Below are 13,202 nucleotides of genomic sequence, written 5' to 3' on the forward strand. Positions count from 1 at the left end.
CCGAGGAGAATCCGCTGATGGGTTTCCCGCCACCTGAAGGCCACAAACACTTCGACGACTCGACACCCTTGCTGGGCCACAGTTCTTCTGAAACTCTTTGCGGTCCAGAACTATCAAATGGCGAGGTGCCCCGCAGACCTCATCCGCGCAGGACGTCGCCGGCGAGCACCGCCTGGATCGACGCCGTGGTCTCGGCACCCTCAAACTTCTCATCAACGCCAAGTTCACCTTCTTCGATGCCGCTCGACGATCCGTGACTCCTGCTTGAAAGGGGGGTCACTCAAGAAGGATCCATCGACGCTTCTTCGAAGAACTCTGCTCCACCAGGTACATTGGTGGGGTAAAAACAATATAGGAACAAATAAGACTATTGATCAATATATGGACTGGGCTTGTGCTATATCTTAATTTTACAGGTTGCCCAGGTGGGGGGATCTCCACACAGAACTGTGTCTAGTGGTAGGGGTCAGAATTCTGCCTATTGCTTCAACCATCTTGCTTTTCTTCCTATTTATATTGCTGGTTTCCTTGTTATTGATCTGTGTGACATTCTGACAGTATAGTTGACGCACTTTAATGAGATCTGATAATATTGGTGGTACCACTTTAGAATTGTATATATTTGCCATTGTTGACTTCTGAGTACAAAGTGAGTTATTGTGATGGTGTACATACCTTTGAATATTAATTATATAAAGACTGTGTTTTCAGTAATACAGTGTGTGGACATTCCTTTGTGGGGGCTTGGGGACTACACTGTACTTAAGAAGCAGCCTGCATCACCTCCTGAGAAGCTGGGACTTGATTGCTCGACCACATACCAATAATAGAGAATCTTGGCTGGGGTTTTCTGTGCCTCTCCTCTACCATATAGAAAGCAGAAGTACAGACACCCCCCTCCAGTCTTTACAGTAGGGAGGATGGAATCAGACATTTTTATTATTACAAAGAAGGCTTCAATTTCAATTTTTAAACATCTGAATGTCTTCAAATAATAGTCCTGACCTAGCACACTGAAAAATGAAAAGTGGCTGTGTTTTCCAAAGAATAAATATTTATTGTGATATGCATCCTGGTACACAATTTACTAGAAAACTAAAACACATCAACTAAGGCTAAACATACAGTTAACATTTTAGGCATCAATCTCAAGGCATTCCTTACGTCGTAATTTTTGGTTTAATGAAACATTGCATTCATACTGTATTTGATGATTTCCAAAATAGCATTTCAAAAGGGACATTTTGGAACAAAGCATTAATCTGCTTTACAATAATAAAATAAAGATTTAAAAAGTATACCTGAACAATTTTAGCAGTTCTACATTTATTTTACTGAGTATTTCTGCATGACATTTTTCTAGAAAAACAAAAAACTCATGCAGAAATATTCACTTGAACCCCCAGCCGTGTAATTAACTCACACATAAAGATAGCAGATATTTTCAGAAAATAACCATGCAGCAAAATGATGTTACTATACAATTATGTAAACATGATAAAAACAATGCAAAACAAAAACATTCTCAAATATAAATATACAGAAAAAGCAAATGAGAGTAAGGTTCATTTGTTAACTTGGTCAACACTTTTCAGTTAAGTTAAACTGTACTGCATTTTAATGTAACACACCATTTAGCTTAGCAAATGACTGCCAGGTCAATGATCCTTGCTAAATTCATCTAACTTGACAACAAGACTCTTTAAAATTACAGACCACCTATCCTTTAGATGTTTAATGGACACTGATTAGACCCTTGTCACTTCTGGGACTAGGCATAACTAAACTAGAACCAAGACTCTAATGAGGCCATTTTGAGAAAAGTGTGCTATGTTACAAAAAGGATTATGTTACTTTCTAAAAAATTATGTTTTCATTTTGCCAACATTATGCGTACCTAAATGATGCTACTAGTGTAATCCCAAACTGCAGGGGTAACCAATGAAATACATATATGTACAGACCGGACACACCAACATGCAGACACACAAACACACATTTAAGACTTGCATTTCTCTAGGAAAAATGGGTACATTTGCAATGCAAAAATTAGTTATGACAGACTGCAAAAAAGGTAGCTACTAGAAGTTTGTAATAACTTATTATGCATCAGTTCAGCAGGTTGTCTACAATCAATAGTGCCATTAGGACAATGGATTTATTTTCCTTTTTCCAAACTGAGGTCCAATACAAGTTACATGTACGTCCACTATGGAACGTATGCTAGTTTGGTATAATATGATGCACAAACATTTGGATTTGGTCATTTTGGAGTTCCATTATAACTCGATAAAGGCATAGGCGCTGTAAGGAACTCCACCGAAAGGGTTGATAATTTGCAATATACAGATTGTGAACTAGTTAGGGTAAACACACGCGCGAACACACATGCACATGTATATAATGGATAAAAACGATCAGAGAAAATCTTTGATTATCGAATTATTGGGGCTGATCTATCATTCGTCACTGTTGGGCGAAGTATCACAGTAGCAAACGGATTTTCCCCACTGTAAAATATAAAAATAAACTCAAATTAGTTATGGCAAATAACATTCTGAACAATGTAACATTATTAATTATAAGAACACACAAAACAAAATGGAAAAAGACATTGTAGTTGTGGCTGTATTCCATTTACTCTATGCACTAATTAAGTAATTTGCAAAGTAGTTATTCTGAAACGTATTTACATTTAATTCTTAACCATAAGTAAAATTTGTATTCATTATTTAGTTTGCCATTCAAAGATCAGTTACTATTAGTGAATTTTGTTTTTCAACAAAAACCTTGTTATCTGGCAACATTGGGAAGCTAATGACATACAAGCAAAACACGTATAAGTTAACGTTAGTGTCCAGGAGGCAAAGAGACTGAAACCAGAGCAAAAATGGCAGATAAAGCTCCCTGGTGTACTGTGGTATACCAGCACTACCACACAGACACTGCTGTAAAACTTGAAAACCTATCTAGCAATTGTTGTACAAGAACTGTTCCATTACAGACAGTGGTAGATGTTGGTTAATATAACTCTCTGGTTAATAAGGTGCTGAAGAATAATACTTATATTTTGCAAAGGAATTATTTGGGTATTGGTGATTCCTGTGTAATGCTTTCTAATAACTTATTCTATAGCAATAGTAACAGACCACACTGACCCGACGAGTACCTTATCTTTCAGGGTTCCTTGGACAACCCTTTGGGTACATAACCATATCACGTTTCATGAATAGCAAAATACTAATTACAATGTACCAATGTCTAAAACTGAGCCTGGGAATCCAAATGCTTGTATTAATCACTGAGAAAAACATTGGAACACCTACTTTCCAAGTAACTGGTATTTCTCCCTGACATGGTCTTTTAGCAAACATTTAAAAACTGTGACATTACTAGATTTCCAAAATAACTAAATTACAAGGTGATGACTGGCAGCAGAGAACAATCATTACAGTAAAACCTGAATTGAAGAGCCTTACATTGTTTGCCATACTGTGTCCCAGGATTTTGAGTCCTTGTGATGCTGAATACCATCTTGTTAAAATACAAATAATTGTAATTTGCCAATATCATATAATTACTTTTGCATGTCACGTGGTCAAGTTTATAAATGTTTAATGATCACCTAATGACATTACACAAAATGCCAACCAAAGTCACTTGGGTAGGTTTTAGGGCAGGGCAATATGCAGCTCAAGTGAGGATCAACAAATTCACAGTACCTCAATCTCTTCCACCTGCCAGTCCCTTAGCCCACATCATATTCGCAAATTCATCCTCTAAATCATCCCCTTGCACCGTCATACAGTAAATTATCTTTACTCCCCCAATCGAAATACAGCATTATGCTCTTAATTGTAGATAGGTTTGCGCTTTAAAAATACCCTTAATAATTAAATGTAAAGACAACAAAAAGGGTTTTCTGAATGCAGATGCTTTGCGTTAACAAACCTAGCACAGCATATCAATCACACAGTATAGCATTCATGGAGTGGTTAATAGCAGATCAAGTTACAGTCTTACACATCTCCAGTAACAAGACAAGTGGGATGCAATAAAAATAGTATTCCAAGTAGATTATGGGTCTGTGGGAAGGTGATTAGAATTGTGGCTGAGGAGGATAATAACCATCAAACGTGCTAAAGGTAAATTTGACATATTTAAAACAATGTTTAACAAATGTACATGTCTATGTAAACAGCCAACCTTTGCGCAGAGCATGGCCCAAACAACTTTCTTTTAGGATAAGAGGATAAGTAGTCCATTGTCTAAACTGGAAAGGGGTGCAATCTTGAAGTATTACCTGTTGCCAATATGTTTGGAATTGCTACACTCTGTTTATTTTTCTTCAAACAGACACCTTGTGCCCATTTATTCCTCATCTTTTGACAGACTCCCAAAGAAGTAGCTTACTACAGGATGAGTGCAAACAGCTTAGGCGGAAAAACATAGTAGATGAGAAAAAGAAAATGTTACTCACCGTAGGACTTGCACACTAGAACGCAGTCAAGTGCGGAGCCCAGTGGAGAAGGTCACTTAGGACCCATGTGCTTGGTGCCCTTGGACCGGTGTCCGGTAGTCCCTTTGTCTGCAGGTGCCCATCTGGCATGGACCTGGCAACAGGGCCCATAGGACCCTAGGACAATGGTCCGGCATCATAACCCGAAGTCCCCATCGAGGTTGTCCTAGTGCTGGTAGCAGCCCTCTAGTCCTCAGTAGGGTGTCTGGTGAAAGTATCTGAGAGCACCCTCCCAGCCACAGACCTCCCAGGGAAGCGTCTCCTTGATGGGGTACCCTAGTAAAGTGAGAAATACTTAGTTTCTAGGTTCTTGTCTTCCTGTAAGCAAAGGATTCCAGGTGGTTCGGGGGTAACCTGGAGAATATCTCCCACCAGCGGGCAAGTCTTTACTTTAACTCTCTGGGTGTTAACGTACAACATGATGCACAGGAATCCATCAGTGGTAAGGTCCCAGACACTAAAAGAAGAATGCAGGTGGATCTGATGGCAGAAGAACAAGTTACTTACCCGTGGTAACGTTCTTTGATTGGATGTTCCTCCCACGTATTTCTCATTTTATGATGTCTTTGTTTCCAGCTTCATCTGCTTTGGAAAAAATGTGCTTCTCGGCAGAGGATAATGTGCATCGACACCGTTGGCCCGATGTCCCTCGAGGGCTTACATCTTGGTTGATGTCATCGATCCATGAGTTTATGTACCACGTGTAGCACCCGTTGGCTTCAGTTCTGTTTTTTACGCCACCCATATGCAGAATTACTGACATTATTAAGTGCCTTTAATTTATCAGACTAAAAGAGTGTGAAGTTTAATTCAGAAATTCTACAGCGGGGTAGGTTGGGAGGGTCGATGAATACGTGGGAGGAACATCCAATGAAAAGAACGTTACCATGGCTAAGTAACTTGTTCTTTGAATGGATTGTGTCTTAGCACGTATTCCTCATCTTATGATAGACTTCCAAAGCAATATTATATTACTTGTCAAGAATGAAGCATAGAACTGCCTTCCCAAATATTCCCTTATTGTTAGAAGTATCTAAACAATAATGTTTTGTAAACGTGTGTATGGTCGACCAGGTAGCTGCTTCACAGATATTCTTTATCAGAACTCCCCGCGGAAGGGCAAAGGAAGTTGCCATGCCCCTAGTAGAATGAGCCCTTAAGACTACTCGGGGATATTTTCCAGCTAGTTTGTAACACTCTGAAATAGCCAGTATTATCCATATTGATAAGGTTTGTTTGGTAACTGACAAACCTAGTTTATGTCCTGTATACCAAATTAAGAATTGGTCATGCTGGCGTAATTTTTCCATTCTTGAAACATAAAAGCTTAGTGCTCTCCTTGAGTCGAGTCTAGGAAATCTTTCCTCTTCCTTGCCAGGATGAGGTGGTGGAGAAAAGGTTGGAAGCACAATTTTCTGTGCCAAATGGTAATCCGATCAAGTTTAGGTAGGAATGAGGGTTTGACTTTAAGGACAACCATATCATTCTAAAAGGTGGTAGAGAGAATAAGCCATGCAACTCACTCACCCTTCCGGCTGTTATCGCAACTAACAAAATAGTTTTGAAAGTTAGTAACCTTAATGCGCAGGAATGGAGTGGCTCAAAAGGAGCACACATCGAAAACCTTAAGACCAAGTTAAGGTCCCAAATTGGGACTTGGAAAGGTGTAGGAGGAAACACATTTGTGAGTCACTTAAGAAACAGAGTTATCAAAGGTATTTTGAAGTATGATGCCTCCTCCAAGGTGCACTTCAATATGGAAAGCGATGCCAGATTGTTCCAATCTGGAGCCCCAGATTTGCTAAATCAGCTGCAGAACTTGCTCCAATGGCAGCAGTGGAGAAATGACCTTACCATAATGTTCATCTCCAGCTTCACTGTTCGGACGGCTTTTTGCCAGGGGGCCTAGTGGACCTCAACTCGGCCGTCGATCGTCTTGTCTAGCTCTCGATCGTCAGATATGGACGTGACATTAGGCGTGTTAGATATACCACATCACTACGCCCCACAAATCAGTTCCTGTAAAATGTCGCTTGTGATTGATTGCTGCAGAAAAAGAAACCACAGGAGGAGGCTAACCAGCCATTAAAACATTAACTAGGGTGCACTCCAGCAGGGTGACCCACAACAATTTGTGAAGAAAAAGCATAGATTTTTTTTTTCATTTTTTTTTTAAACTAACCGTCATCCCAGTGCCATCACCAGATGCCTTCACACTTGGACAGAAGCAACAACCCACAGAACTTTCTGAGCGGGGACGGATACAAGGGTCGATGAGGAATCTGCGGGAGAAGAATCCATAGAAAGAACATTACGGTAATGTAATTTCTCCTTCAATGGATTGCTTTTCTCACGCAGATTCCTCATCATGATAGACTCCCCAAGCAGTTAGGGTAACTGAGGAGGGCAGACAGATTTAAACCAGTAGATTCTGCAGAACCGCCCTACCGAACCTAGCATCACCTCCCCGTGCAACATCCAAGGCATAGTGCTTGGTAAAGTATTGCAAGGATGACCAAGTGGCTGCCCGGCAAATATTCCTAACAGGGACCCCTCTCTGGAGGGCTATAGAAGCTGAGACCCCTCTGGTCAAGTGAGCCTTGATGCTTGCTGGAAGTTCCTTGCCTGCCGATTGGTAACACTCGTATATGCAAAGGATGATCCAACGTGCCAGGGTTTGTTTAGTGACGGCAAGGCCTTCTCTAGACAAGGAATGGGCAACAAACAACTGGTCTGATTTCCTAAACTCAGACATACGAGCAACATAGAAACTTAAAACGCCCACTTGGGATCAAGGTGGTGGAAACGCTCCTCCTCCTTCGAGGGATGCAGAGGAGGATAAAAGACAGGTAAGTCTATAGACTGTGACAGATTAAGATCCCAATCTGGGACAACAAAGGGGGTTGGCGGAAACTTGTTGAGAAGGCCCTTCAGGAACTTGGCCATGACCAGGATGGTAAACAATTAACCTTGGTCTGGGGATCTCTTAAAAACAGACAGGGTCGCCAAATACGCTTTCACTGTGGCAACCTGAAGGCATGAAGAGGCCAGTGACAGAAGGAACTCCATCAGTGTGGTGGAGGGGCAAACAATAGGGTCAGTCTCACGTTCCCGGCACCACACCACAAATCTTCTCCACGTGTTTGCATACAGAGATCTAGTAGAAGGTCTGCGTGCAGCCAGCAATAGCTCAAGCACCTCCTCTGAGAGTTTCCAGTCATCATACATCATCCTCTCAAGAGCCACACATGTAGGTTGAGGGAGTCCGGAGCTGGCTGGAGCACCCAACCTTCCAAATGGGTGAGGAGATCCGGAGGCCGAGGTGGTCAGATCACAGAGATCAGAGTACCATGTTCTCCTCGCCCGATCCCAGGCAATCAGGATCATGGATGCTCAAAATCTCTTCAACCTCCTGAGATCCCAAGGAATGACAGGAATCGGAGTGTAGGCATAGTGGAGAGGGACTGTCCAATCCACCAGAAACACGTCCCCTAGTGCAACGTTTGCTGGGAATTCCCCTCACGCAAAACTTTTCGCACTTCCTGTTGGACTCTGTGGCAAACAGATCCACTCCAGGGGTACCCCAAAGAGTGAAGACCTCCTCTAGGACTTCCGGGCACACTTCACACTCGAGTGAGACCGTGCTCTGCCTGCTTAGAGTATCTGCCAAGGTGTTCTCTGTCCCCACCAGATGAACTGCTGAGACCGAGATCTGGTTCTCTCTCAACCAGAACCACAGCTGAATTGCTTCTGTGCAGAGTGGGAAAGAGTGCACGCTACCCTGCTTGTTGAGGTAATGCATGGCCACTGTGTTGTCTGTTAGGACGAGGACATACTTCCCTCTGAGAGACGGTGCAAATGCCCTCAGGGCTAACCTGATGGCCCGCAACTCCAGCCTGTTATGCCACTTGGCTTCTGAGAGAGACCAAATGCCGCTCACCAGCAATTCCGTACAGTGGGCGCCCCAACCCTTCAGGGACGCATCTGTGACCACTCCGGCCTGGGGCAATGTGGCCAGAAGGGCTCCTCTGCCAACAGATTACTGCACATGTTCCAACAGCCGAGTTCGCGGACTATCTGGCTGGACACCAAAAGGTGATCTGTGAGCACTCCCAGGTACTGAGACCACTGGTCCCTCAGGAGCCATTCGAGGGTTCGCATATGCAGCCTTGCTTCTCGCACTAGAAAAATACAGGAGGCAGTGAGACCCAATAGGCGGAAGAAGGAAGCCGCTGGAAGAATGGTGTGGTTCTGAAACAACTGCACCACCTGGGCGATGCGGCCAACTCTCTCCTTGGGAGGAAAAGCCTTCCCTACCCGGGTGTCTAGAACCGCTCCGATGAACTGGAGCTGCTGGACTGGTGCCAGATGGGACTTCAAGTTGAGGGAGAAGCCCAGCCTGTGTAGTAGAAGACATGTGTCTTCCAGATGAGACAAGACCTGCCCTGCCGACATCCCTCGGATCAGCCAGTAATTCAGGTACAGAAATACAAGGACCCCGGATCTCCAGAGATGAGCCGCAACTACTGCCATGAGCTTGGTGGAGACCCTTGGCTCGGAGGTCACCCAAAGGGAAGCACTTTGAACTGATCGTGCTTGTCGCCAATGAAGAACCTTAGGAACTTCCTATGCTTTTGGTGTATCGGCACATGGAAATAAGCATCTTATAGGTCTATGGACACCAGCCAGTCCTGGAGAGATCGTAGGCATGGAGAATCTCTTTCAACGTCACCATCATGAATTTGTCCTTCCTCAGAAAATTGTTCAAGGCTCTGAGGTCCAGGATGGGACGGAGACCCCCCCTCCCTTCTTGGGCACCAGGAAGCAACAGGAATACCAACCCGACCTGATTGGGAGGTACCTCTTCCATGGCACCCTTCGACAACAGGGCTCTTAGTTCTTCCTGGAGCTCCTGTCCTGGTTGGATCAGAGAAGTGGAGGTCTGTCCGGAGGCAACTTTGGAAAAGGCAGGCAACAACCCCACCAAATCTACTGCAGGGCCCAGGAGTCAGAAGTTATTTTCTGTCACTGGGGCCAATGCCCTGCCAACCACCCACCAACCGGTGCATCGTGGGAGGAGAAAATCAAAGCGTCTTAGAGGGTGCAAGCGACCCTGCAGCTGCTGCTTGTTGGCCTCTAGAGTCCATTCTGCCCCTTCTGGGATGCGAGAAGTGCCTCTTCCCTTTCCTGGCTTGTGGGAACTGCGCCTTCCTGCCATAGGCCACATAACGTCTATAGCTCCTGCCCCTGGAGGCTAAGCTGAAGGCCGCTAGGCCCAAAGATTTAGCAGCCAATTTCGACTCCTTGAATTTCTCCAAGGATTTGTCTGCTTTCTGCCCGAAAAGCATGTCACCTTCAAAAGGCATGTCCAGCTATCTGTCTTTGACATTTGGGGGGAAACCAGAAGTCTTAAGATAAGCTTGGCGTCTCATCACAACTGCTGAACCCATTGTTCTGCCAACAAGTCTGCTACGTCCAGGCCCGTCTGCAACAATTGTTTGGCTACCTCCTTCCTATCCTCCACCAAAAAAGCCATCCCGCATGGCATCCTCAGGGACGTACTCAGCAGCCTGTTCCACTGCTTCCCATAAGCCAAACGAATATTTGGCGAAACCACATGCCACATTAGTGGCCTTGAGTGCTATGTTACCAGAAGTGAATACCTTCCTGGCCAAGGCGTCACATTTTTTCCCTTCTCTGTCTGTAGGCAGATTTGAGGTGGATGCTGCGGGTCTAGTGGAAACAGTGGCAACCTGAATCACCATCCCCTCTGGGGAAGGATGTGTGGCAAGGAAAGTAGGATCTTCTCTTGCCGGCCTATATTTCCCTGTGAAATTGGCATTCACAGGGGGAATGGTACAAGGGTGCTGCCATAAGAAGGCTAAAGGGTCTGTAATGGCAGGGTTGAAAGGCATATTGTTCTTGACTGCAGGGACTCTCGTCCAAAATGTCAGTAAGATCATACCCCTGAAGAGGGACAGAGGACGCCTCAACCCCAGGGTGTCAACTACCCTGTGAACCAGCTCCCTGAACTTCACACTAGTGTGGGTATAGGGCTGTTTTGCTGTAACTCCAAGTCTGGCGAAGTATCGAGACCACTTGTATCATGTAACCCCTGAGACAAAGGCAATAAATCCGCCTGAACGTCAAAATAGTCTATGATACCGGCACCCGTGTAAACGGCGTCAACAGTGTCCTCAGGGTCATCGTGTTCCTCGACTCCGAATATGGAGTGCATGGAATCAAAGAAACCCAATGTCAACAGTTGCACAAAGGAACCATCGCTGACAGTCTGCGCCAAAGGTTTCAGGATAGACTTCAAAGCCAAAACTATTGATGCTGAGGGTACTTTCGGCGCCGGGGGATGCTTGGGCAACTGAGAGACGTCGGGAGCTTCGGCCCTATGGCCTTGGAGTAACACCCGAAGATGCTTTCGACGCTGAAGATATTGAAAGAGTGGCTAGCTTGGGGTCGGGAGCACCGAGCGCCAATTTAGCCGCCAAAGCTTGCTGGTCGAGGGCCAGAGCCGCACCTAAAGCCACATGCGTTTTAAACATTTGCAACATAGAGGTCTTAAAAATAACCCACTCCTCTCAGGTGGTCTGTCCCGCCGAAGGCTTATCTCGTGCCGACGACGAGCTGGACTTGCGTCGATGGTGGTGGTGCCGCTTCCGTGAGGAAGACGAGGAATGGCTCCTGGAATGGGACCGTTTCTTGGTCTTCTTATGATGTCAGTCTTTCCCCTTAACGGGGGGTGGGCTCCTCCATCTCAGCCTCAGAGGACCGAACAAGTGACCGCGCCGGGGACTTGGTGACAGGTCGACCCAAAGCCAGTTTACCGGCCATCTCACGCAGGGATTTCGGCTGCATCTTTGCACCCAACTCGCAGGCCTAGCACACAGACACCCTAGACAATTGTCATGGGGGTCGGTCATAGACATTTTGGCCTTGCAATCGCAACATTGCGTCAATGTTTTTGAAGAAAAAAGCGTACAAAGTACAATAAGAACATCGAGTAAACTCGAGTCATGTTCCCGATGCAGCGTGCGGAAAAAAGGAACTGATTAGTGGGGCATAGTGACGTGGTATATATACGATGCCTGACATCACGCCCAAAGACGACAATCGCAAACCATACAAGACAGAATGGCGACCAACGGCTGAGCTGAGGTCCACTACGCCTACTGGCGAAAAGGTTTAGCGAACAGCGAAGCTGGAGATGAATATCTATCATGAGGAATCTGCGGGAGAAAAGCAATCTATTGAAATAAGGATTTTGTTGCTGACATTCTGGCCGAAAGCAAAATCTCCATTACATCATCCAGGAGGTTGCAATCCTTATAGCTCAACATCTCTGAAACCATGCTGAAGGTTGAGTGTCTTGACCTATGGGTAGAGAAACTGACCCTCCTCTCGCGAGAGAGGGTACTCAATTTGCGGAAGAGGCTTTGGAGGGCAGATGGCGGTTGATGTGTAGTTTGGACTCTGATGGAGACCAACGGCCGTGGATTGTCAGATCGCAGGCATATCTCCGGCACCAGATGAGTGAGGCATCCGTAACTACTGTTATCTCTGGCCATGGTTGCCAAAATGGTTCTCCCTTCAGAATGTTGTCCTCACAGCCCCACCACATAAGATCCTGTGCGACTCTGCTCGGAATCTGAAGTAGAACTGACATCTTGCCTGAAAACTGAGACCGATCACTGGAGGGTTCCAATTCTCAGACAATCCTCTGTCACCAGAAAAATGCAGGATGCCATGAGGCTAAGCAACCTCAGGTAATCGACGGCCGGAAGACGCTGGGCATTCTGGAATTTGATGACAATCTTCTGAATGTGTGGAGCCCTCACCTTGGGTGGTGAGGCTTTCCTCGAGGACACATCCAGGACCGATCTGATTAACTGGAGCTTTTGTGAAGGCATCCTTGAAACTGAGGGAGAAGCCCAGTTTGTGGAGAGTGTGGCAGGTTATGCAGAGATGTTCCAGGACCTGTTTGGGAGAAACTGCCCTGATCAGCCAATCATCCAGGCAGCAGTAGACGTGAATCCCTCTCTCCAGATACTCGCTGCCACCACTGCCATCAACTGGGTGAAAACGGTTCCATGTGTTATATCCCTGCAAAAATATTGTGATACAAAAATATCGCCATATTTTTGCGGCGATATTGACCTATGGATCCTGCAGGGGACACCCCCACAAACCCCAGATTATTTTAAAATGTGCGGGGGAAACCCCTGCAACCCCCGCTCCGGCAAAATATCCTCCCCAAAAATATTGCCTATGGTGAGACAAACAGCCATATGTACAGAGATATTTCTGGTGGGGATATTTTGTAGGGATACCGTGAAAACCCTCGGACGGGGGTCAGCCCTAATGGCAGAGCTCAAAACAGATAATGAGAACTGTCAGTGGCGAAAATCAGGTACTTTCTGGGCTTGTGATGGATAGGCACATGAAAGTAAGCATCCGGAAGGTCCAATGACACCATCCAATCCTGAAGGATCTGAGAAAGGGTAACCATTTTGAACTTGTCCTTCCTGAGGAACTTGTTCCAAGTATCTGAAGTCCAAACTGGGTCTCAATGTACCATGCCCTATTCCTCTCCATCACAGGTACTGGGTGGTTCTATAGCACCTTTTTCTAACAGACTGGAAATCTCCTGCAAGAGGAACAGATCTGGAAT

General features: G+C 45.2%; 1 protein-coding gene across 1 annotated transcript in view; it reads right to left on the reverse strand.

Annotated features, from left to right (window-relative positions):
* Positions 1 to 1,036: 1,036 nt before the first annotated feature.
* The window catches only part of BAIAP2L1 (BAR/IMD domain containing adaptor protein 2 like 1), a 1,517,181-nt gene continuing 1,505,015 nt past the window's right edge, over positions 1,037 to 13,202 (reverse strand). The window contains exon 14 of the mRNA XM_069645654.1: positions 1,037 to 2,510. Coding sequence (XP_069501755.1) covers positions 2,435 to 2,510 — 76 coding nt within the window. The 3' untranslated portion in view covers positions 1,037 to 2,434. The remainder of the gene's footprint in view (positions 2,511 to 13,202) is intronic.

Source organism: Ambystoma mexicanum, chromosome 2p, assembly GCF_040938575.1.
Source record: "Ambystoma mexicanum isolate Mex_15411 chromosome 2p, UKY_AmexF1_1, whole genome shotgun sequence".
Taxonomy (NCBI): Eukaryota; Metazoa; Chordata; class Amphibia; order Caudata; family Ambystomatidae; genus Ambystoma; species Ambystoma mexicanum.